At 40.8% G+C, this 25,374-nt stretch overlaps 1 protein-coding gene across 1 annotated transcript in view; it reads left to right on the top strand.

Annotated features, from left to right (window-relative positions):
* LOC122794258 (cytochrome P450 4V2) overlaps window positions 1-25,374 on the top strand; it is a 1,013,082-nt gene that overhangs the window by 935,648 nt on the left and 52,060 nt on the right. The window contains exon 9 of the mRNA XM_044062508.1: window positions 2,049-2,183. Coding sequence (XP_043918443.1) covers window positions 2,049-2,183 — 135 coding nt within the window. The remainder of the gene's footprint in view (window positions 1-2,048; window positions 2,184-25,374) is intronic.

The following is a 25,374-nucleotide window of genomic DNA, read 5'->3' as shown; positions in this document are numbered from 1 at the left end:
AGCGTATGTGTTTTTGAGAATTTATGAAACATTAGTGGAATGACAACAAAAAATGACTTGTTGATGTTTATCATGTGGACACTTTGAGCTTGAATCTAAAAGACTTACTCTCAGCATAAGTGACCATTTACATTAACAGCAGGCTCAGAGCAGGTCTTTTAGAATCTAGTCCCCAGTGTAAGCCTGTTTATAAATAGGACTTGTTCTCCGTTACAATGACAACTCCATCTGCCCTTTTGTATGGTCTCTTATTCCTGAGATTGTATAACAAGAGAAATTAATTTCATTGTTTTTGATGTGAGATTCTAATCAAGTATGAACCATGCAAAGAAGCTATTATCTGATCACTTTTACTTCACTTGAAACAGGCATTTAGATCCAGAAGTTGAAGGCCAAATGCACTGTACAAAGGACAGTCATAAACAAATGGCAAGATGACATGGAAAAAAGGGTCCATAGTTCAAAATGACTTTAATGTTAAGTCATGGCCAGAATTAATACTACAGATGTGAATCTTAGTATCTCTGGAGGTACCATAAATAATATAATGGCATCATTTTTATATTCTTTATATGATTTTCCAGGATATCCCAGTCTGACATGCTTAAAAGATACAGTTGACCTTCAGGAAATTACTAGAAATGCACCAATTGCTTCTTCAGAATAGTCATGATGGATAGTGGAGTCCCCGCCCGTGGGGGATTGTCTACATTCATCTTTCAAAAACTGTGAAGATTTGTGAATCACAATCTCCCACAGTGTCTTTCTATGCTTGTCTCCAAGGGTTCCCAGCTTAGGGAGACCATACCACCAGAGCATAAAGATGGAACACACAAAAGGCAACAAGACCCACAAAGCGAACTGGTCACTGAACACCAATTTTTCTTTAGGAGCCTCAGGGAAGCTTCCCAGTGGAATTACTCGTAGATCCCAGGAAAAGCACAGGGAAATGCTAGGAACAAAAAGACCAAAAATAAGACTCCAACCGGCTCCTTCTTAAGGAATTGTTCTAAAAACTTGGACTGTCAACAATCCTGTGTTGGAATTTCAGTACAGCCCTAATGGAAGGATTTAGAAATATGTTAATAGGGTAACTCCCTCTGATTTTTATATTGGATTACTGTGTTCCTTTATTTCCATGAAATTTTAAATAGTACAGAACTGACCTCACCTCCACTGCTTCTTCCAGTTATTGAGTGGCTATCTGCATTTATCACTTAGTTGTTTATCTGTAAACCACATGCATCTGTCACTTGCCCAGGGGAGCTCATTGCAATGTAACTGAGCAAAGTTACATTAACGTTTTCCTACATACTGACAATATGAGGGAAATCAGAGTAACTGTTAATTTTGTGTATGGAGTTATGCCAATGTAGTGGCTTTTTGGAAATGCTACTTTTGAGACTTTAATAAAGGTATTTGAAAAGCTGCACAACAATGCAAAACAGTCTGTGGAAAAAAAAGCACTTGCATTGTATTGCTCATTGCAAATATGGCACGTGCTTTTACCCATAATGGAGTGAATACCCGTGTGTATAGAATTTAGATTTGCTAGCTTGTCTTTCTTAGCCTAGTTTCCTAAAGACTGCAGAATATAGAGTCTCCACAAAGATGTCTGTCAGTACTTTGTTATTCTCCTTTAAGTTAAAAAACTTAAATAACCTTCCAGTTAAGTGAAATATCTGTAGAAGGTAATGGTCATCGTTTATTAACAAAGTGAATTTTATCAAATAGAATTTCCCTTGGGTGTGGAATTCCTTTTATTGTTACGGAGTTTGTGTTCCCCTCTCATGTCCTCCATCCATTATATTTCAGACAGTGATATTTGGTTCTACTCTAAAAAGTAATAGCTTTTCTTTATTTACTTTATTGAGACTTTCTGTAAATGATATGATAACAGTTAACATATGGACTTTGCCCTAAGTACCTACTCTTTGAAATGGGAGCATTTAATAAACTGACATGTTATTTGTAACTGCTTGTATTCCTAAAATAGCTTTGTCTATGTATAATTCTTTCATAATTGTAATGATTTTTGTTTACATTAGGTGAATTGGACCGACCACCTACAATGGAAGATCTGAAAAATTTACAGTTTCTTGACTGTGTTATCAAGGAATCTTTGCGACTGTTTCCTTCTGTGCCTATGTTTGCTCGTACTTTACGTGATGGCTGCAATATTAGTAAGTGAGTTAAATGTACTATGTCCAAGTCATTTTGCCTGTGTTCTTAATATAAATTGTTTTAACATATTTCACAGCAAACAGAGAAACACCAATGTAATAATGGTGCATGAAGTTTTAGTCCTGCATACACTACATTGTATTTGCTTTATGACAGAAGGAGACAATATGCCCGTGTAGTCTTCCCTTTAAGTGCATTCACCCTCACTCATTCTCCAACCTGTCCCATGACATCTTGAAGACTTTTGTGGATCTCTTCTCCTCACCCAGTCCATTCCATGGGTGGATGACACTCTCTGTGAAGAAGTACTTTTGGAGATCCATGGAATACTTTGCCATACAACTTGCTATCTCTTCTGTTACACTACCTTGTATACGTACATTTTCCTGGCATGATCTTTGCACCAGTATTATATCTTTCCACTCTCTTGTGATGTATAGAAATAGAAACTCTGGTTACTTCAGTATCTAGTCATATCCTTTCCACTGCAGACAACACATTATTCAGTTGGCTTTCCTCTGCACTTTGTTCAGCTGCCTGATATCTCTTTCCTTGCATGGGCTCCAGAAATGCACATAGTATTTAAGGCGTGATCAGACCTGGGCTTTGTAGAGTGAAAGCATTAAATATTTGTTTCAGTAATTTATCTCTTTCTCTGAGGATACACCTGCTTACACTTCTCAAGGGTACCAGTACTTGACAGAGATTTGGGATGCATGGATATGTCTTTTAACTGCATGGATGTGCCTTGTAACTGCATATTAAAACTTGAAAAGAGACCACATCTGTGTGTCTTGTGAGTCAGAGAGAACCCCCCCATTACTGTTCTTAAACTCCACTTTCTTTCTAGTTGCCTGCCCCTTATATTAATCTGACCATATATCTACTTCCCTCTCTCCTTTCACTGGCTGGTGTGAGTAAGCACAAGATTAACATTTTGTGAAATCACTCCCCTTCAGCTATTTAAATGTATTGGCCATCCTACTGTATTACATAGTGCCAGAATACAAAAGTGACCATCCCCTTTCAGTCTATCTTGCTCCTTTAAAAAATAATGGCTCTCCATAAAACTTTTTAGACAGCTAAAACTTAAGATACCCACTTTCATATCTAACTGCTTAGTGGACTCTGCAGTGTTTAGGATAAACCATTTTTTTCATCTTACATTTACACATCTATTGCAAGACCACCAGTTATTGGAGAGCCCACATTCTGCCTCTCAGTAGTTATCTTGGGATTAGTGCTTCTGTTTTCTCCTGGTGAGAGAAGGAGTGCAGTTACATTATTTCCTGGAGACTGCTGATCACCAGAAAGCTTAATAAATGCTTTATAGGTGACAGCTTGGAATCTGTGCTTATATTCTGATCCTGGTGAGAGAAGAAGCAGAGTGCATTGATTCCTGAACACAGAAAAATAAAAAATACCACCAACACAGGTAAGGCCACACTAGAACCAGAAAGACTTTATTAAATGTAACTAATACACTGAGTGCTTTCATCCTGCAACCTCAGGGCTTCTTCAGAGTATCATACTGTGTCTGCTGTCTTGTTAAATGCAATAAAAACATCACATGATCACATCAATTAACCAGTCAAATCTCAAATACCTAAAATAAAAATGTTTTTTGGAAAAAAAAACAGATTTCTATTAAATTTATGTATAAAAAATAATCTTTTGCTTTAAAAATAATAATAAGTATAATAAGTAAATGCTGATGAATTTTTGCTATGGTTTTAAGTCTGCTTAGCTCTTATTTTTAGCACTGAGCTTATAGAAATGTTTTCATTAATACCAGGGTACACTGTGGCATTTGTTCTATATTGCCATTCCAGTCCAAGTTTTTCCAAGTACAATTTTAAGTCCCCACCTCTACCATGGTCAGTCACTCTGTCAATAATAAAAAAAACAGAAACTTGTTGAAGCTCAAACAGTTTTCAGAATGTATAAAAAGTACACTTTCTTTCTTTTTGTTTTTAATGTCCCTAGCATTTTCTAAAATCCTTTCCTTGAGTTTTCTAGTGGTTTTACTCACATAAAAGGCTGAGCAGGACATACACATAGCCATATATGTATGATAATAACTATCTGTTGCTACATATGGACCAGTGTTAATATATTTGCAGGCTTTACACATGTTACATTTGGACGTTTTAGAAACCAAATCTTTTTCACTTTTGTGTTTTTCTAATAAGGTTTTAAGGTTAGCACCCCTAGTAAAAGTAATTCTAGGTATAGACCCTAAGATGTTTTTGAGATCCAAGCTGAAAACTAAATCCCATGTATCATTAACAGTGGTTTTAATTTTCAAAGCTTCATTGTTATATGGAAGTATCAGTGTGTTGTTAAATAATGTACCTTTCTTCATTTCAAAAGCACTTCCAAATACAGTAGATAAAATGGGTATAAACCTCTCGTTTATTTTCTGTTGAATATAGTTCCTAGTTCTGATCAACAGTTTAATGGGGTATCCCCTGTCCGTAAACATACCTATTAAGGTATACATCTCATTGTTAAAGCCGTTGTCGTTACTAGTCAATCTAGATATCCTCACCATTTGCCCTTTCACTATGCTTTTCTTTTGATGGATAGGATGGCAACTGTTATAGTGAAGAAATGAGTCTGAGTATGTTTCTTTTCTGTATACTCTTGAATTTAATTTCTTGTTCTTTCTATTCCACATCAATAAAATATCCAGAAAGTCTATACGAGCCATACCTGTCTTGTAGGTGAACTTTAGGGAAAAAAAAAATCGCACTTCATCTGCCTTACTGTATTTGTGTTTCTTCCTGCTTTATCACATTATTTTGCTTTTGCCTCTTTTAAAAGTACTCAATTAAATTTATTCTGCTGCCTTTATTACTGCTTGTTAGTAGCCTGATTAAATTGTAACTGTTATCCTAAGGCCCTTGGTTTAAGCACTTGGGCTTCAAACCAGTTGTTTTACATTAAGAAGGTTTGTGGTCTGCACTGTTGTGGCAGGGCATGTAGCGTACATCCTTCTAAGTTGGGAACTGCTGATTGAAGGCTCAGTGTCTGTTATTCTAAAAGTGTATTAGTTCTAGGTTAAGGACTTGGGCTTCAGGCCAGTTAATTTACATTAAGAAGGTTTGTGGTCTGCACTCTTGTGGGAGGAGAGGCTAGATTCTGCCCTTCTGTGCTGGGAATTTCTGGTTAAAGGCTTATTGCGCATGCTTACTTGAACTGTTTCTTTCTGAAATCGATACGCCTTGTTTGCTGTAGCATAGACTAGATTCAGGCCGGCTGGAATGACTTGTGCACTGACCCAGGCTTTCTTTTTTGGAGAAGGTTTCTCTGTACCCTAGTGGCAGGACTGTGCAATTAGAACTTGTCTGATTGAAGACTGCTGGAACAGGGCTCAGTTTTAAGCCTTTTAACTGGTTAATTGGGTAAAGTGTTGTTTTTATTGTATGTGCTCTATTTTCTGAAAAAAAATTATATACTTGTTCCCCTCCTTTCTGAACTAGTATAGTCCAGTTTTCAGGTTATTGCTGAATCCAGGGCTGTGTTACAAGTTTCTGTGTTGCCATTACCTTACTTGGATAGAAGGAAGTTTCTCTGTTCACCTGTGAGAGAGGGGAGCTTTGAGCAGCCTATCTGTCCCTGAAGGAGTGGTCTCAGCCCTGAAACTAGTAGCTTATTGGCCGTTTTGGGTCAATTCCTATCTCTTTCAGTTTCCCTGCTTTAAAACCCGCATCTTTGCGGTTTTGCACGATTTTGAGCATAGCGCAGCATCGGGCAGCGCAGCTTAAACGGGTTTAAACTATTCCCGGCTCCACAAAGTCTGCTCTTCACTTTTTCCCCTAGAACTGTTCTAAATCTCAAAGTAAGTACTCTATTTTCATTCTAAAGCCCTGCAGTTGCTCTTATAAGTAATCTTATAAGTAAGCACTAATAAACTAAAGCACTACACCCTCTTATACTCCCTTTAAGTACTTGGCTCCCTATTGGTCCTTTTTGATCAGTCAAAAAGTAGTTCCTTATACTATTCAGGCATGTCCAAAAGTCAGTTTCGGGTTTACTCTCCAGTCCAGCTGGTGAATCTGGGAATCTTATGGCAATGTTACAACTGCCTTATGTACACAGACCACCCTCTCCTCCTCCCAACAAGCTCAAATATATGTGAGAGATGCAGCTATATAGCCAAACTGGAGGCTGAGCTCTCTGAATCCAATACTGGCGCAGTCAGTCAGGAGGAGAAGGTAACCACACACCACAAATCCAGTCTCACATAGACCTATCGCAACAGAAAACTAAACACATAAACACACAAAAACATACTCGGAGGCTCTAAATAAAAATCAGCCCAAGCAGCAGAGACCTCCAAAGCAGACATCCAAGCAACCACTACCCCACAACAATACCCACGTATCACATAGTTCACAAAGTCAGTTTGCCACACAGTCACAGCCCTTAAGGCTAAACAACACACCTAATACACTTGTAATAGGTGACTTTATTGTCAGACACACTGACGTCCCACTCACCAGGCTGAACAAGGAGAAGGTCACTGTAAGCTGCCTGTCGGGTGCCAGGATCCGCCACATAACACAAGCACTCAGTTCACTCCAAAGCAAGTACAAATATGACTCCGTCATTGTCCATGCTGGTGTGAATGACCTGAGATGTACCTCCCTTGACTACATGAAAAGAGACATAGAGGAGCTCTCTGATCATGTATCCTAGGCCGGTATGACCCTGACCTTGAGTAGCATCTTACCCTCACCAAGAATGATGCCACAGTATAAAGACAAAATGATCAATTTTAACAATTGGCTAAAGTATTCGTGTCATTCAAAGGGGATCCAGTGTCTGTCAGCCTGGGATGACATGCTCGACAAGCCATGTTGCTTTGCTAGGGACGGCTTGCACCTGTCACCCCTGGGCTTTCAAATACTGGCTAAGGCTCTTGCCACCCCCATAGTGCCTTTTTTAGGCAAGGCTCAAAAGACAAACCCACCTCCATAGACAACATAAAGAAAAAGAAACTAAGGGTAAAGCTGCTTAACGCAAGAAGTCTAAACCTCAAGATGCACACACTCGAGGCTCTCCTTAGTATGGAGAATATCGATATCTGTGCAGTAACGGAAACCTGGTTCAAGGCTCCCGAGAGCACCCCAGCACTACCAGGTTATACCTCATACCATGCTTTTCGGCCCCAAAACTCGGAATGAACCACAGAAGGAGGGGGAGTATCCACATTCATCAAAGATACCCACACCTCCAGGTTAGTGGCACTGCATGAAGCATCAGAGACCATCCATTTGCAACTAACAGTGGGCAATACTGCCTTTCAGTTTGTAGCCTGCTATAGACCACCCTCCCAAACTCAGGAACCCCACTTGGCTTTCTTGAGAACACTGGAGAATATGAAGGTCTCTCCAAACACCATTATATTGGGTGACTTCAACTACCCAAACATAGACTGGGAGCACTACTCTAGCCCCAGCACCCTCGCCCAACGGTTCCTAGAATTTATAAACTCAAATGCTGTGGAACAACTGGTCACCACTCCCACAAGAGGGGAAAACATATTGGACCTGATCATCACCAACATGGGGACTCTATGTTCCATACCAGAGGTATACGCCTCATTGGTAAGATCTGACCATAAATTAATCTCACTGGACATCCATATCCAATCCCCACCCCCAGCTAAGGAAACCACGGTGAAGAACTTCTCAAAAGCAAATTTTACACTTCTCAAAACCGAGGTGGAATCCTTCAAAGCCCCCGGGCCAGTGGAAAATGCAGCCCAAACTGCAGAATCCTTTACAAACGCTTTCTATGGACACCTACAGGAATGCATGGATCTTGCTATCCCAAATAAAATCAAGACTCATTCCTCCAAAGGCAGGAGACCTGTCTGGTGAACCCCAGCAATAAATAAGCTATATAACACAAGGAGGAAGCTACTACATGATAGAGCAAAATCCCAAAAAGGGAAGGCATCTCTGATCAGTCCTAGCAAGAATCTACGATCCCTCATAAAATCATCTAAGGCCAGCTTCGGAAGAAAAATTACACAAGATGCTAAAGATAATCACAATGCCTTCTTTAGTTATGTCAGGAACCTGGGTGGCAACTCCCAGATATGCTCTGAGTTAGTTCAAAATGACAAAAAGTACACTGAACCCACAGACATTGCCAACATCCTGGCAGACAGGTTCAGTGCAAACTCCCCCCCCCTTCCCCCCCAAAAGAGCAAATGTCTATCCCAACAGAGTGTAGCCTCCCTGACATCACAGATGCACAGGGGAGAGCTGCCCTCTCCAAAGCAAAAAACACAGCATCAATGGGACCAGACGGTGTCCCGGGCTGAGTCTTACACGAACTCCAAGAAGAACTGAACCCTCACATAAAGTCACTGTTCAATCTCAGCCTTACTACAGGATATGTACCCAAGGAATGGCGTACAGCAACAGTGGTCCCACTACACAAAGGTGGTGCCACAACGGACGCCGGAAACTATCGCCCTATAAGCCTGTCTAGCCTGGTCTGCAAAGCTATGGGGCGTATCATCATGAAACTCAAAAACAAAGACATTGGGAACCTCCAAACACTGGATCCTACCCAATTTGGCTTTGTTAAGGGCAGATCTTGCCTCTTGAACCTGGTTGACTTCTTTGAAACAGTCACCAAGGCCATAGATGAAGGGAAAGTAGTCCACATAGCCTACCTGGACCTCGCAAAAGCCTTCGACACAATACCCCACTCGGGTATCATAAATAAGCTCACTAGCTTAAATATCAATCCCTGTGTCACAAGATGGGTTGCAAACTGGCTCAGGGATAGAACCCACATGGTCAGAATTGCAGGTGCCATGTCAGACTCTAAACCAGTTACAAGTGGAGTCCCACAAGGTTCAGTCCTGGGACCTCTCTTGTTCGTTATATATTTCTCTGAGGTACAGGCTAACATGGGAGGACTATGGCTGACCAAGTTCGCAGATGACTGCAAACTGGGTGCCATAATCGACTCACCGACTGACACAAGCATCCTCCAAAAGGGTCTCACAGAGACAGATAACTGGTACCAGAGCCATGGCCTAAAGCTATATGCCAGAAAGTGCATAGTCATCCCCATTGGGAAAAACAAAGTGCCCACAAATTACTACATAGGTGGTAATCCATTAAGTACGGAAGAAGTAATTAGGGATTTGGGGACCCAAGTCGATAGCAATCTCTCCTTTGACAATCACGTTGCCAAAGTGGTTAGAAAGACCTTCTATATAGCCCACCTTATCACGAAAGGGTTCACATCTAGATTAAGAGAGGTCAAAAAATACCCAAATTTCTCAAAAAATATTTTTCTGCGGCTACTGTTGGCCTTCCTTGAAGATTTTCAGTCCCTTTATGTATCTTAGGTTTACAGTAAAATGATGCTGTACATATATTATTCACATCAAACTTCTTTTCAACATCTTTTTACTGAGGTATCCAAATACCCTTGCATTGCTTTTTCATTTTATTTCACATTTTTCATAGATTGTCACATCATGTAAGTGTGTGTAACACATTTTAACATATTGTTCATAATTCATTATCACCATTTTATTCCCTTTATCTGACATTTTTGTAACTAACTTATAATTTTGACACAAATTTCTAAAAGCAAGCCATTGTTCTGTACTTAATTTGTATTACACATTGCTCTTATTTCATATAAATTCATTATATAACCTTTCTACTTTAAAATTCAAAACAGACATTAAATGTTGAATACTTTGATTAACATATGGAGGTATAAAATCACTATAAACTGGAACATTTTCAATACTAAGCAGCATATACGCATTAGTAAGTTCATTTAGAGTGTTCTCATCCGAGTTACATGAATAAAATGAATCTTCTAAACTTACATCTATATTACTTTCTTCCTCTATATTATGTGATGCAAAAAATTTATTAAATGATGTATTCTCCCTAATTTGAACAATTCACATTTTAATACATGAAGCCAAGGAAGAGATGTTGGTATAAACTTGATGCCTAGTTGTAATACAGAACAAGCTACTTCAGAAACATTTATAGGTTCATAGGTAGCTATTAGGCCATCTGCCCTAGGGCATTTATAAGCCTAGCCAGAGTGTATTTGGCTTCCGCCTCCCTATTAGATTAACCTACTGTGCCTCTGTAAAGTAGGTCACAGAAGGTACCCTTTTAAGATTAGTTTACTGTGCCTCTGACTAGCAGGGACACAGGAGAGATCCCAGGGGTGAATTTGCGATTTCCCATCCACGAGTCCAAATTTCGCTTGAAGAGGGTCAGCGAGGGCTATGTCTAACATGAATTAGGATTCTATTCCAGAGTGAGGGGAGCCTCTAGGAAATGAATCTGTCCCTCCAGCATGTCCTATTTATTTTAGTGCTGAGGTTTAGGTCCCTGGAGCGTGTAGCTCTAAGGGACTTGGTTTTTTGAGGTGGAGCATGTCCATTAATTCTGGGTTTGACATGGCTTTGTACGTCAGGCATAGATCGCCACTGAGTAGAGCTGGAGTTTCTTTAGTCGAGCTGCATAGGACATCTGTTTGTAGCCCATGATCCTCTTGGTGAGGTACTTTTGGGGTCTCTCCAGTTGCTGCAGGTGTCAGGTAAGGTACATCCCAAAAGATTCATTGTATTCAATTATGGGCCTGATGAGTGATGAGTAGAGGGGCACAATGACCTCTCTTGATCTAGATGCGAACCCTTTCGTGATAAGGTGGGCTATATAGAAGGTCTTTCTAACCACTTTGGCAACGTGATTATCAAAGGAGATTACTATCTACGTTGGTCCCCAAATCTCTAATTACTTCTTCCGTACTTAATGGATTACCACCTATGTGGTAATTTGTGGGCACCTTGTTTTTCCCAAAGGGGATGATTAGGCACTTTTTAGCATTTAACTTGAGGCCGTGGCTCTGGCACCAAGCATCCATCTCTGTGAGACCCTTTTGGAGGATGCTTGTGTCAGCTGGAGATTCGATTATGGCCCCCAGTTTGCAGTCATCTGCGAACTTTGTCAGCCATAATCCCCCCGTGTTAGCCTGAACCTCAGAGAAGTATATACCGAACAAGAGAGGTCCCAGAACTGAGCCCTGTGGGACGCCACTTGTAACTGGTTTGGATTCGGACATGGCACCTGCGATTCTGACCATGTGGGTTCTATCTCTGAGCCAGTTTGCAACCCATCTTGTGATATAGGGGTTGATATTTAAGCTGGTAAGCTTATTTATGATGCCCGAGTGGGGTATTGTGTCGAAGGCTTTTGCGAGGTCCAGGTAGGTTGTGTGGACTACCTTGCCCTCATCTATGGCTTTGGTAACTGTTTCAAAGAAATCAACTAGGTTTAAGAGGCAAGATCTGCCCTTAACAAAGCCGAATTGGGTAGGGTCCAGTATCTGGAGGCCCCCAATGTCTTTGTTTATGAGTTCCATGATAATACGCTCCATAGCTTTACAGACCAGACTAGTCAGGCTTATGGGGTGATAGTTTCCGTGGTCCGTTGTGGCACCACCTTTGTGGAGTGGGACCACTGTAGCTGTACGCCATTCTTTGGGTACATATCCTGTAGTAAGGATAAGTCTGAACAGTGACTTAATGTGAGGGTACAGTTCTTCATGGAGCTCATGTAAGACACTGCCAGGGACACCATCCGGTCCCATAGATGCTGTGTTTTTTGCTTTGGAGAGGGCAGCTTTCACCTGTGCATCTGTGATGTCAGGGAGGTTACATTCAGTTGGGATAGGCGTTTGCTCCTTTGAGGGGGAAGGGGGGGAGAAGTTTGCGCTGAATCTGTCTGCCAGGATGTTGGCTATGTCTGTAGGTTTGGTATATTTTGTACCGTTATGCAACAATTCAGAGCATATCTGGGAGTTTCCGCCCATGTTTCTGACATAACTAAAGAAGGTCTTGTGATTATCTTTAGTGTCTAGGGCAATTTTTCTTTCGAAAATGGCCTTTGATGATTTTATGAGGGATCGAAATTTCTTGCTAATACTGATCAGAGATGCCTTCCCTTTTTGGGATTTTTCTTTGTCATGTAGTAGCTTCCTCCTTCTGTTGTATAGCTTATTTATGGCCATGGTCCACCAGACCGGTCTCTTGTTTTTGGAGGAGTGAGTCTTGGTTTTATTTGGGATAGCACGATCCATGCATTCCTGCAGGTGCTCATAGAATCCATTTGTAAAGGATTCTGCAGATTGGGCTGTATTATCCTCTGGCCCAGGGGCTTTGAAGGATTCCACCTCAGTCTTGAGAAGTGCAAAGTTGGCTTTGGAAAAATTCTTTACAGTGATTTCCTTGGCTGGGGGTGGGGACGGGATATGGATGTCCAGGGAAATTTGTTTATTGTCTGATCTTACCAATGAGGGGTTTACCTCTGGTGTGGAACATGAGTCCCCATGTTGGTGATGACCAGGTCCAATATGTTGTTCCCTCTTGTGGGAGTGGTGACCAGTTGTTCCATTGCGTTAGAGTTTATAAATTCAAGGAACCGTTGGGCAAGGGTGTTTGGGCTTGAGTAGTTTTCCCAGTCAATGTTTGGGTAGTTGAAGTCACCTAATAACATAGTGTTTGGAGAGACCTTCATATTCTCCAGTGTTCTCAGGAATGCAAAGTGGGGTTCCTGTAACAGGGAGGGTGTTCTGAAGCAGGCTACAAACTAAAAGGCAGTTTTGCCCGCTGTTAGTTGCACATGGATGGTTTCCGATGCTTCGTGCAGTGCCACTAACCTGGAGGTGTAGGTATCTTTGATGAATATAGATACTTCCCCTCCTTTTGTGTTTCGGTCCGAGTTTTGGGGCCGAAACGCATGGTATGAGTAAAAGGTTGCTCCTCTCCAAGGAGATCACACACAAACACACACAGTTGTCAATATACTGCCTACCATCCTTGCTAATATGTTATTAATGTTACATTTGTAGTAATCTCAGAAATAGTAATGGCAGTCTTGTACTTGTATGTAAATAGCCTATGTTTTTGTTAAGTTCTTTCAGCTCATTTACTGTACCTAATTATCAATGTAACTCTGTTGGAGCTTTTCTCCCCGGGCCTCCGCTGAAAAAGGACATGTATCCAGTCGGACCATCCCGGTTAACAAATGTAAAATAAATAATAAATAAATAAGTGCAGGATTCAAACCCCTACCTAACTACTTTATGATCCTAGAGGAGTACGCATTAACACAACGCGCTATACACATTACCAGATATATTTAATATTAAATCACTTTGAATATTAATACCATTTTGTTCTTTTTGTTTTATACGTGTTAAGAAATTGTCTGTTTTGTTTAAAGTTCTGTTTGTTTCCCCATTCAGTTCTGCCCCTTTTCTTACCCATTCTTTGATTATTGCCTGGGGCTTTATTCTGAAACCATTGGACGCGTTCGGCAGGCCGCTGTGCTGCTGGCCGAGGCAGATATCCTTCATTGTCCTCACTTTCATCTTCTGTTGTCACTTAACCTAAGGTACATAAAGGGATTGAAAATCTTCAAGGAAGACCAATAGTAGCTGCAGAAAAATATTTTTTGAGAAATTTGGGTATTTTTTTACATGAATACCTTAAACCTTGGGTGATAAAAATTCCATCATATGTAAAGGACAGTCAGAATTTTTTAACTAAAATCAAAAACGTTATTTGCAATGAGATATGTACTGGCTAAGTTTAGATATAGTTAGTTTCTATACTAACATCCAGCATCAGGTGGGCATTCAAGCTGTCTTGCAATGTTTGGGAGATACACCAGTATCCAAATATGTAGTCGAATTGTTACATTTCTGCCTTGCTAATAATTTCTTCAGGGTTAATGGAGAAATTTATCACCAATTGCAAGGTACAGACACGGGGCTTTGTTTGCCCCCATGTATGCACATTTAGTGATGGCTGAATTTGAACAAAGTAAAATATACAGACATAAGTTATTTGAAAATAATGTTGTCCAATATTTCTGATATATAGACAATCTGATTTTTTTTGTGCAAAGGAGGGGGTGAAGATGCAAAGTATTTTGTCCAAGATATTCAAAGTTATAACTTTGGTTTAAAATTTGATGGAGTAAAGATAGGGAATGATATTCCATATCTGGACATTAGATTAATAGGAAATACTGGACAACATACTGAAACTAATGTATATAGAAAATTTGAGAATGTTAATACATTTTTATATGGCAGCAGTTGTCATCCAGGGCACTTGATGTGTGATACCATATAATGAATTTTTACGTTTGGAAAAGTTGTGCAATAAGAACGAAAATCTGTATGAAGAAATGTGCAAAACAGCAGAAATGTTTCTAGACAGGGGGTATAATGCCAATGTGGTAATACAGGCTGGGTGTAAAATATTAGAGAAACGTTATAATAATAATGCATGTGAAAATACTAGAGTTGATGGAAAATATAGGAAATAGAGGGAAAACAGTCACAAGTGAAAAGAGAAATTTACTTTGTGACAACTTTTAACATACTAACTACTGATATAATTATAGAAGTTAAAAATAATTGGTCAATGCTATTAAGAGACAAAGACTTAAAAGAAATAATGCCAACTAAAGTACAAATATCCTACAAATATCCTACAAGAGAGGTAGGAACTTATCTGATATGTTAATACATAAAGATTTTATTTTACCAGATGCTACATTACATAGTGAAGTAGCGATAAATAAAGGAACTTATACTTGTAATATATGCTGCAGCTGTAAGTATATAGTTAGAAAGTTTTAAAATGTAAATGGTGCACATTTTATACCAAATGGACTGTTTAATTGTAACACAGAAAGTGTTATATATTTAGTAAAGTGTGGCTGTGAATTATATTATGTTGGAGAGACAGTTAGGTCTTTTAAGAAATGTATAAAGAGACATTGTAAAGCCCTTTGGGGCTTATTTTAAATTATATCACAACTCTAACCCAAGCTATTTCAAAGCAATAGTTTTAGTAAAAATAAAATCACAACTAGGTAAATTTAGAGAAATAAAGAACAAGTTGTTTTATAAAGAGACATTATTTATTTTAAAATATTATACAATGGTGCCATTTGTCTTGAACAAAGAGTGTAGCTGGAAGTTGGTAATTAGATAATTAGCATTAATTGAATGACGTATTGCAAATAATTTAAACTAATTGAATGAAGTATTGTATATAAATGGAAAACTTGTTGTAATGTTTATTACGTCTTGAAAGCTGTATGAGAAGGCGAAGCGTTAAAGGTCTATTAAACTGGATTTTTGTTTGTATGTTTCTGTGACCGTTTCGTCATTGTTTTATTTTATTTTTGAAAGTTTAGTTGTTTTTATTGATTTTCGGATGATATACTCATTCTTTGGAAAGGTACATAAGAAGAGTTGGAAGACTTTGTAGATTATTTAAACTCAACAACAACATTCCTAAAGTTCACCTACAAAACAGATATAGATAGTATAGAATTTCTGGATATTTTATTGATGTGTGATAGAAAGAACCAGAAATTAAATTCAAGAGTATACAGAAAAGAAACATACTCAAACTCTTTTCTTCAGTATAATAGTTGCCATCGAAAGCATAGTGAAAGGACAAATGGTGAGGATACCTAGATTGACTAGTAACGACAATGGCTTTAACGATGAGATGTATACCTTAATAGGTATGTTTAAGGACAGGGGATACCCCATTAAACTGTTGATTAAAACTAGGAACTATATTCAACAGAAAAGAAACGAGAGGTTTATACCCATTTTATCTACTGTATTTGGAAGTTCTTTTGAAAAGAAGAATTGTACATCATTTGACAACATATTGGTACTTCCATATAACAACGAAGCTTTGAAAATTAAAACCATTGTTAATAATACATGGGATTTAGTTTTCAGCTTGGATTTCAAAAACATCTTGGGGTCTACACCTAGAATTACTTTTACTAGGTATGCTAACCTTAAATATTTATTAGAAAAACACAGTGGAAAAGGTTTGGTTTCTAAAATGTCCAAATGTAACGTGTAAAGCCTGCAAATATTTTAACACTGGTCCATATGTAGCAACAGATAGTTATTATTGTACAATTCCGTGCCCTGGTTACTGTAATGATAATACCAGGATGGTGGCTACGTGCATGTCCTGCTCAGCCTTTTATGTGGTAAAACCACTAGAAAACTCAAGGAAAGAATTTTAGGCATGTTAAGGACATTAAAATCAAAAAGAAAGAAAGTGAACTTTTTATACATTCTGAAAAGTGTTTGAGCTTCAACAAGTTTCTGTTTTTTATTATTGACAGAGTGACCAACCATGGGACTTCAAATTGTACTTGGAGAAACCTGAAATGGAATGGCAATATAGAACAAATGCCACAGTGTACCCTGGTATTAATGAAAACATTTCTATAAGCTCAGTGCTAAAATAAGAGCTAGGCAGACTTAAAACCATTGCAAGAATTCATCAGCATTTACTTATTATACTTATTATTTTTAAAGCAAAAGATTATTTTTTATACATAAATGTAATAGAAATCTGTTTTTTTCTAAAACATTTTTATTTTAGGTATTTGCGGTTTGACTGGTTAATTGTTTCCTCCCGCATCCCAAAGACATGCTGTAGGTGGATTGGACACTCTAAATTGGCCCTAGATGTGAGTGTATGTGTATGTGTGCCTTCTGTAGAAGGTTGGGTGCCGGGCTGACAACACGACACCGTAAAACTCCACTGCCAATCATGAGCGGACAGGTGAATCGCTGTGGCGACCCCTAACCGGGAAAAGCCGAAAGAGGAAGAAGAGGTTTGACTGGTTAATTGATGTGATCATGTGATGTTTTTATTGTAGTTAACAAGACAGCAGACAGAGTATGATACTCTGAAGAAGCCCTGAGGTTGCAGGGTGAAAGCGCTCAATGTATTAGTTACATTTAATAAAGTCCTTCTGGTTTTAATGTGGCCGTACGTGTGTTGGTGGCGTATTTATTTTTCTGTTTTCAGTTACAAGTGTTCGCTCTTTTGGGCGGTTTTCCACATTTTATTTAGTTTTTATCGCTGTGCATTCATTCCTGACTGTTTCTGGTTGGGGAGTGAGTGTCTGTGCTTAATGTACCTGTTTGGTCTGGCTCCTATGCAAGGAATCTACCAGAGAAAGGCTACAAGCCTACAGACCCTTGCATCATCTAGGACAAGACTGTAGATCACTAAACAGGCTGTGACCTGCTTCTCTTCTTGGGATTGGTGCTAACATTTTGCTTCTGGTGAGAGAAGAAGCAAAGGAGCATTGTATCCCCACCGAGTGAAGCTGTGGTGCGACCAGAGTTAGTAGTACCCAGGCAGTAGCCATTCATGTCACTCCCCTCTTTTCATCATTCTTGACAAGCTAATTCTTTATTTTCAGTCATTACTGCGTGATTTGTTTCTAACTTCAGAATATCGGCCTAAATACTTCCTCCTTATATTTTCTAGGGCTACATATTAGTTTCTCCTCAAGTGTTTGGCAGTGCTCTGTACAGACTCAGACACCTTGAGTGACATTTTTCCAGAAAAAGCACAATTGAAATTTCTCCAGTACCTAATTGCATACAGGACACCTAGTTTGCAGTGACAAGCACTGTCCACATAGTTGCAAACCGGATACTCCTGACAATGATTGATATTCTCACTCCAGTTGTCGAATCAATAAAAAAAGGGTCTGTTGCCATGGATATGAACTTCTCTACTGTCTCCATTACTAGCTTAGTGGATATGGGCATCCCGAGGCAATGTATAAATTGCCTCATGTTTATTGAGATCCAGTTAATTCTCAAGCAAACTAATATGCTATGTGAGAGATGTATTTACACAATGTCACTGGAGGCAAAGCTCTCACATAAAAGTACTCCTAATGTCAATAAGGTTGTCAGTAGTACACATGATGCACCCATCATGCAAAATTCAAAGCAGATATATATATCTGCATATGCTGAAGCACTTCTCTATAACCTTCCTAAACCACAAATATCTCCTAGATACATACACATAACAAATACCCTCAGCAGCCCCAAATGCAGTCTTTCAAAACAACACCCACATCAACACATAGAGCTACATCTCATGGAGCATCTACCTCTAAGCCCATAAGGCATGTCACCATACAATCCAACATTTTAGTCATTGGACACTCCATCATGAGACACACTGATGTCCCTCTCACCAGGCTGAGTAAGGAGAAAGTTACGGTCAGTTGCTTATTAGGTGCTAGGATCCGTCACATTATGCATGCACTCAGGTCATTGGACCACAATTACTAGTATGACTTAGTCATAGTCATGTGGGAGTAAATGACCTAAGACATATCTCCCTGGACTATATGAAGAGAGACATCATGGAACTCTCGGAATATGTGTCTCAGGCTGGTATGACTCTAGCATTGAGCCGCATTTTACCTTCTGCAAGGATGGTGCCACAATACGAACAAAAGATGATTGACTTTAATAACTGGATTCGTTTCTGGTGTCATTCTAAGGGGGTGCAGTATTTGTCAGCATGGAAAGAGATGGTCAACAGACCACGCTGCTTTGCCAGGGTTGGTCTGCACCTCTCCCCTAGGCATTTGAATATTAGCTAAAACATTGTCTTCCCCCAAACAGCCTTTTTTAGGCAATGCCAAACTGAAAGTACTTCCGACATGGCAAATCAAAACCAAGAAAATCTAAAGGTATTACTCCTCAATGCTAGGAGTTTAAACAAAAAAAACTCCACTCCCTAGAAGCTCTCTTTACCCTAGAGAATGCTGATGTCTGTGCAGTCACTGAGACATGGTTTAAAGCCACAGAGAACACACCAACAGTGAAAGGTTATAATGCCTTCCACACATTTAGGCTAGCTACTTCACAGGCAGGGACTAAAGGTGGAGGTGTCTCTATTTACATCAAAAATAAGTATACTTCAAGGCTGATCAAACAGGACAATGCACTTGAGCTGATCCATGTACAAATCACCATGAGTAAAATCCAGTACCATTTCCTTGCAAGCTATAGGTTCCCCTCTGTGACCCAGGAAACCCATACCATCTATTTAAACTTATTAGAAACACCAACTATCCAACCTAATACCATATTTATGGGTGACTTTAATTAACCCACTGTTTGCTGGGAATCCTATACAACACCAAACAAACATGCACAGAGATTCCTGGATTTTGTAAACACCAACTCCCTGGACCAGATAGTCAGTACACCAACCAGGGGTGCAACCATACTGGATCTGGTCCTCACTAATATGGGAGACTGCTGGACACCCCCTACTGTAATGCCTTCCCTGGCAAGGTTACACCACAAAATGGTCTCCTTTGAAGTAAAAATAAAACTTGGACCCCCAGCTAAACTTGGAATGTTCAGGAACTATTCTAATGCTAACCTCCTGCTAATAAGCGCGAACCTGGCAAAATTTCAAGCTCCCATAAACCCTGAGAACACTTCTGCCTGTGCAGAACTGTTTGCAGAAACCCTGTACAAGCATGTTAATAGCTGCATAGAGGCAGCTGTACCCACCAGAAGAAGTAACTCAAAAAAACAAGCCACACTGGTGGAATCACAAAATCAATCGGCTGTATAACAGGAAGAAGATCATCATAGCAGAAATGGCAGGATAAAAGCACTCTCATCAAACTAAACAAACAATTCAGCAGACAAATATAGTCTACCAAACCCAAATTTGAGGTAAGTTTGGCCTCCCAGGCCAAGGACAACCTCAAAGCATTCTTTAGCTGTGTCTGCAACCTCAGAGGCAGTACACAATTGTGTGCAGAGCTCATTGTAAATGGAGCCACCTATACTGAGCCAGAAGATATAGCAATCCGCCTGGCTGATAAATTCAAGTCCAACTTTACCCCTCCCTCCCCCTCATGAAATATCATCAGATATAACTCTCCCTACTATCACTAGGGAACAGGTCCTTAATGCTCTCTCTAAGACCAAGAATACAGCATCAATGGGCCCAAACAATATCCCAGGATGCCTTCTTAATAGTATGAAACATGACCTATCAGGGCCTCTGGAATTACTATTTAACTGTAGCTTCCAAACAGGCTTCATGCCTCATGAATGGAGAAAGGTAACAATCATCCCTCTGCACAAAGGTGGGCCATCTACAGACCCTGGAAACTACAGACCCAAAAGTCTCACTAGTCTTATATGTAAAGCCATGGAAAGAATTATCATGGAGATGATCAATAGAGATATAGTAAACCGCCAGACACTGGACCCAACCCAGTTTGGTTTCATCACGTGCAGATCATGCCTACTCATCCTGGTGGACTTCTTCGAGAAGGTCACCAAAGCAATGAATGAGGGCAGAGTTGTTCACACTGCCTACCTTGACCTGGCTAAGGCATTTGACACAATACCTCACTTGGGTATTGTTAAAAACGCAAGATGTTAGATACAAGCCCGTATGTCACCCGGTGGATAGCCAACTGGCTCACAGACAGGACCCAGGAAGTTAGAATTGGGGAGGCTGCCTCTACAAAGAGGTCAGTCACAAGTGGATTCCCTCAGGGATCAGTCCTTGGACTGCTCCTTTTTGGCATTTACTTCTCAGACGTCAAGGCCAATGTCAATGGTTTGTAGCTGACTAAATTTGCAGATGATTGTTAATTAGCAGCTGTCATTGTATCTCAAACTGATACAAATATTCTACAGGAGGGAATGACACAGTCAAACAACTGGTGTCAGAGCCATGGACTAAAGCTAAATGCCAAGAAATACATAATACTATCCTTTGAGAAGTCATTCATCCCTGGTAACTATCATATTGACAGCACACCACTTAGAGTTGACCCAGTAGTCAGGGACTTAGGGACACATATAGAATAGTAATCTAGCCTTTAATTATCGCTGTCTACGGTGGTGAGGAAATAATTCTATGTTGTGCAACTTATAAACAAAGGTATGGTATTTAAGTCCATGAAAGTCATTGTTCCACTGTATTCAACATTCATCAGACCTATCATTGAGTACAATGCCCCCTTTGGTATGTATCTAACTAGGCATATCAAACAATTGGAATGTCCACAGAGGTTTCTCACTAAAAGAATGCAGGGCGTAAATAGTATGTCCTATGCAGACTGCCTCAAGGCCCTATCCCTGTATTCTGCCTCCTACAGGCTTTTGAGGGGAGATCTTTGCCTGGCATACAGGGCATTGTCAGACCCCACTCTGATGGACCTCCTGCATATCCACAAAACCAACAGCACCAGAATTATCCCATTCTAAAAACTTAAACCTTGTCTGTAATATAAATAGGACCTGCTGGAGAGATAGGTATGTATCCCATAGACTACACCCTCTATGGAACAGGCTCTCCATCCATGTGAATCAAAGTTTCTCCCAAACCCAATTCAAATGCAACTTGGACAGTTAGATGAGAAATCAGAAATTCATCCCGGGTTTGACACCTATGTCTCTAATGGACAGAGGTAACCTGTAAATGGTTCTTCTCTCAGGCACATGCTTACACTTATCAAGGGTATCAGAACTTGTCAGAGATTTGGGATGCATGGCTAGGTTTAAAAAGGCCCTTGTGGTCGTTAGCCTAGTAAACACCTATGAACAATTTGTTTGCTGCTGCTGCCACTGCCTTCTTACTCTGTTCTTGTCTCTGTATCCCAGGTATGAAGAACACCGTCACTTTCCATAAGTTCAGCTCTTCTCAGCTGATATTGTATTCCGCAATTATTGTGGCTGAGTGCATTACTTTGCATTTGTCTGCACTAAATCTGCCACCATTCTGACCAGATGACCAACTTTTTGAAATCCTTACTTGAACTGTTCTTACCACCCTTTCCTACTGTACCTGTCTTTGTGCCATCATTGAAGATGCTGAATGCATTTTCTGTTTTCTGTGATATGTTGGTAACAAATACAAAGAAGAGTACTGGGGCCAGGGCTGCTAACCACAGCATGTCTCATGACAGTCTCCTCATTGCTGCTATCACTGATGTCCTTCAAGGATGCATCTGCAGTCCTTACAAATGGGTTGTCCCGTCGTCAGGCAGCCCTTCGGTCGGCCGGATTCCAAAGTCTGGGTCTGGCCTCGGCTGGTGTCGCACTTCACCCGACGTCATAGCTGCAGTTATTCGGGTATAAAGGCATCAGCCGACGCCATTTTCCCCAGTCTTTCTTGCCGCGTGGCGCCCGAAGCAGAAGCTGTTCGCAAGTGCCGGTCGGTCAGAACCAGAGATTACTACTACCGAATACTTCTACTACTACCGAAGACTTCTAAAAAGCTAAGTACCCCGTTGGGGACTCTTTCTTGCCTCAGCCGATGTCAGAAAAAGTGAATAACTGTTTAACTTGTGGGAAACAAATACCTCATAAAGATTTCCACTCTTACTGCTTACCTTGTTTAGGCCCAGACCACGACGTAGCAGCTTGTCTAGCCTGTGCTTCTTTTAACCGACGGACGCTTAGACGTCGGTCGGAATTTGCTGAGGAGCATTTCGGCTCCGATTTTGCTTACATTATGCCGTCGGATCCTCCGACTATGCAAATATCTAAAAAGCGCAAGGAAAAGGACCGACACTCGCGGTCTGCGGTTTCGGCCGAAACCGCGGTTAAGCCAACCGCGAGTGTCTCGGTTTCGGCTGAAACCGAGAAAGCGGTTCTTCCTTCAGCCGAAAACTTACCTCCTACCGAGGCCTCTTCCAACCTGGTGGAATCGGCTTCTGAAATCCCTCCTGCTCTTGCAGTTTCTCAGGAATTATCTGACACTATCCCCTTGGATATCTCTACCCCTGCATGTGGAGCTGCTAGGCCACCTGCATCCATGTCCATTAAGGCCTTTGCCAGGGCCAAAGCAGCTAAAACTACTAAATCTGTGCCTGCTAAGACCCCCTCTCACAGGCCTAGCTCTAGTTCACAAATGCTTAGTCTAGCAGAGGATCTCATTTCTTTAATTCGGGGATCCCAACCTCACCCAGGCAGGGCCTCTCACCCACCTCCAGAGAAGAGGCCTAGAGCAGAGCCCCCTGAGCCAGTTTCTACAGATGATTCCTGTGATGATTCAGTTAATACAAACCCTCCAGAGCCTTCTTTCTCCCCTTATGAAGACTCTGATGCTGAAGAGTCCATTCCTTCTGCCTCTCCGCCTGAGGAATTTTCCTTTGGGGAAACCTTGCATGCTATGAGGGAACAATTTCAGTGGCAGGGCCAGGATTTTTCAGACTCTAGAAAAAGGCTTAGAACTTTTCTGCATTTACCACAACATAGGCCTTTAGCCATACCTCCAGTTCTCTCTGTTGTAGATGATGCATTTAATGATGCTTGTACTGCTCCTGATTCACTACCTCCAGCCCCTGCTAAGCCCGATAGGTACTACAGGGTCCCGGACACGCATTACCATTTGTATAAGGCTCCTTTTGCAGATCCCGAGACTATCTCCCAGGGTCTTAAGGCTGTAGCAGCTACCTCTGCCAAAAACCCCCTCTGAAAGGGAATCCAGGTCCTTAGAGAGATGGGGTAAAAAAGTTTACACTTCTGCTACTCTTTCAGCTAGGGCCTTGAACTGTCAATTCCACATGATCCAGTATCAAGAATTTATGCTAGACCAGTTAACCAAAAAGCTGTCCTCGGGTGAACCATTAGACAAAAAATCTGTTCAGGAAATGGTACATAACATTCAGCAAGTCAGTAACCATTCCTTAAAATGCGGCTATGATGCACTGGAAGCTTCCTTTAGATCAGCCATGACTGGCACAGTTATCAGAAGGCATGCATGGTTAAAAGAGCAGGCCTTACCAGACCATGTTAAATCAAAACTACTAGATGCTCCCATGGACAAGATCAATTTGTTTGGCTCTCCTGCACAACAGGTGCTGAAGAAGATGGAAGAGAAGGCAAAATCTGTCCAAACAGTGAAAGATTTCTTACAGGTCCAACCTCCAAGGTTTAGCAGGAATTGGCCCTCCAAGAATTGGTCCTTTCCAGACTCCTCCAGAGCTCAGAGAGGCAGGAATAGGCGTTCAAGAGGCAGAAGTCAATCCAGGGGTGCCTACAGGGACGCCAGTGGCAGGGTAACAACCAGCGAGGTGCAGCCACAGACACAGCCACCACCACTACTACAGGACAATCACAGTGACTTGGCTCTAGCACCGCCTACCAGGGAACAACTAGAAGCACCCTTGGGCGGAAGGCTATCTTTATTTTCAGTAAACTGGCATTACATCACAAGAGACAAGTGGATTTTGCAGACAATAGACCAAGGTTACAGGTTTCACTTCCATACTCTACCAGGGAAGAGAGGAATGCCAAACCTACCTCCAAATCAAAAGGCAGAAGCTCTAAAACAAATAACTCAATTATTAAGGATGAGAGCTGTGGAAAAGGTACCATCTATGGAGCAAGGACAGGGATTTTACTCCAGACTCTTCCTGGTGCCAAGAAAAGAAAGCAAATGGAGACCTATTCTCGACCTGTCCGCTTTAAACACATTCCTCATTGTTCCAAGATTCAAAATGCTGACCCTACAGCAGCTTCTTCCCATGCTGGGCAAGGAGTCTTGGCTGGTAACTCTAGATCTCAAGGAGGCATACCTGCACGTCCCCATACGACCAAATTGCAGAAGATACCTCAGATTTCTTGCAGGATCAGAGCATTATCAATTCTCAGCATTGCCCTTTGGCTTATCTACTGCGCCCAGAGTGTTCACGAAATGCCTGGCATCAGTAATTGCTCATTGCAGGCTTCAGGGAATCCAAATCTACCCTTACCTGGACGACTGCCTGATACAAGCGGACAACAAAAACAAGCTAGCAGAAGACTTGAAAAGGGTCATTTACCTACTACAAGCCCTGGGATACACAGTCAATATAAAAAAGTCAAGGCTGATACCATCCCAAAGGATAACCTTTTTGGGTGCAGAGCTGGACACATCGAAACAAATGGCATTCCTAACAGTAGAAAAACAGGAGCAACTCCCTCTCAAAGTCCTGCAAGCCTTGGGTTTCATGGCATCCTGCATAATATTGGTTCCACATGCCAGACTGCATATGAGAAAGTTACAGTGGTACCTAAGGAATTTATGGTCTCAGCACAAGCACAGCCTAGAAACCCAAATTCCAATAATTCCATGCCTGAAGCAAGAATTCCAATGGTGGGCTCAGGCCTGTCAATCAAACAAAGGATTGCCCTTCCACAACATTCAACCAAGCCAAACCATCACAACGGACGCCTCAGACCTCGGTTGGGGGACCCACATGCTGG

This window comes from Protopterus annectens, chromosome 2.part1, assembly GCF_019279795.1.
Source record: "Protopterus annectens isolate FY-2018-M chromosome 2.part1, PAN1.0, whole genome shotgun sequence".
Lineage (NCBI taxonomy): Eukaryota > Metazoa > Chordata > Ceratodontiformes > Protopteridae > Protopterus > Protopterus annectens.
This window is presented reverse-complemented; position numbering and strand designations above follow the sequence as displayed.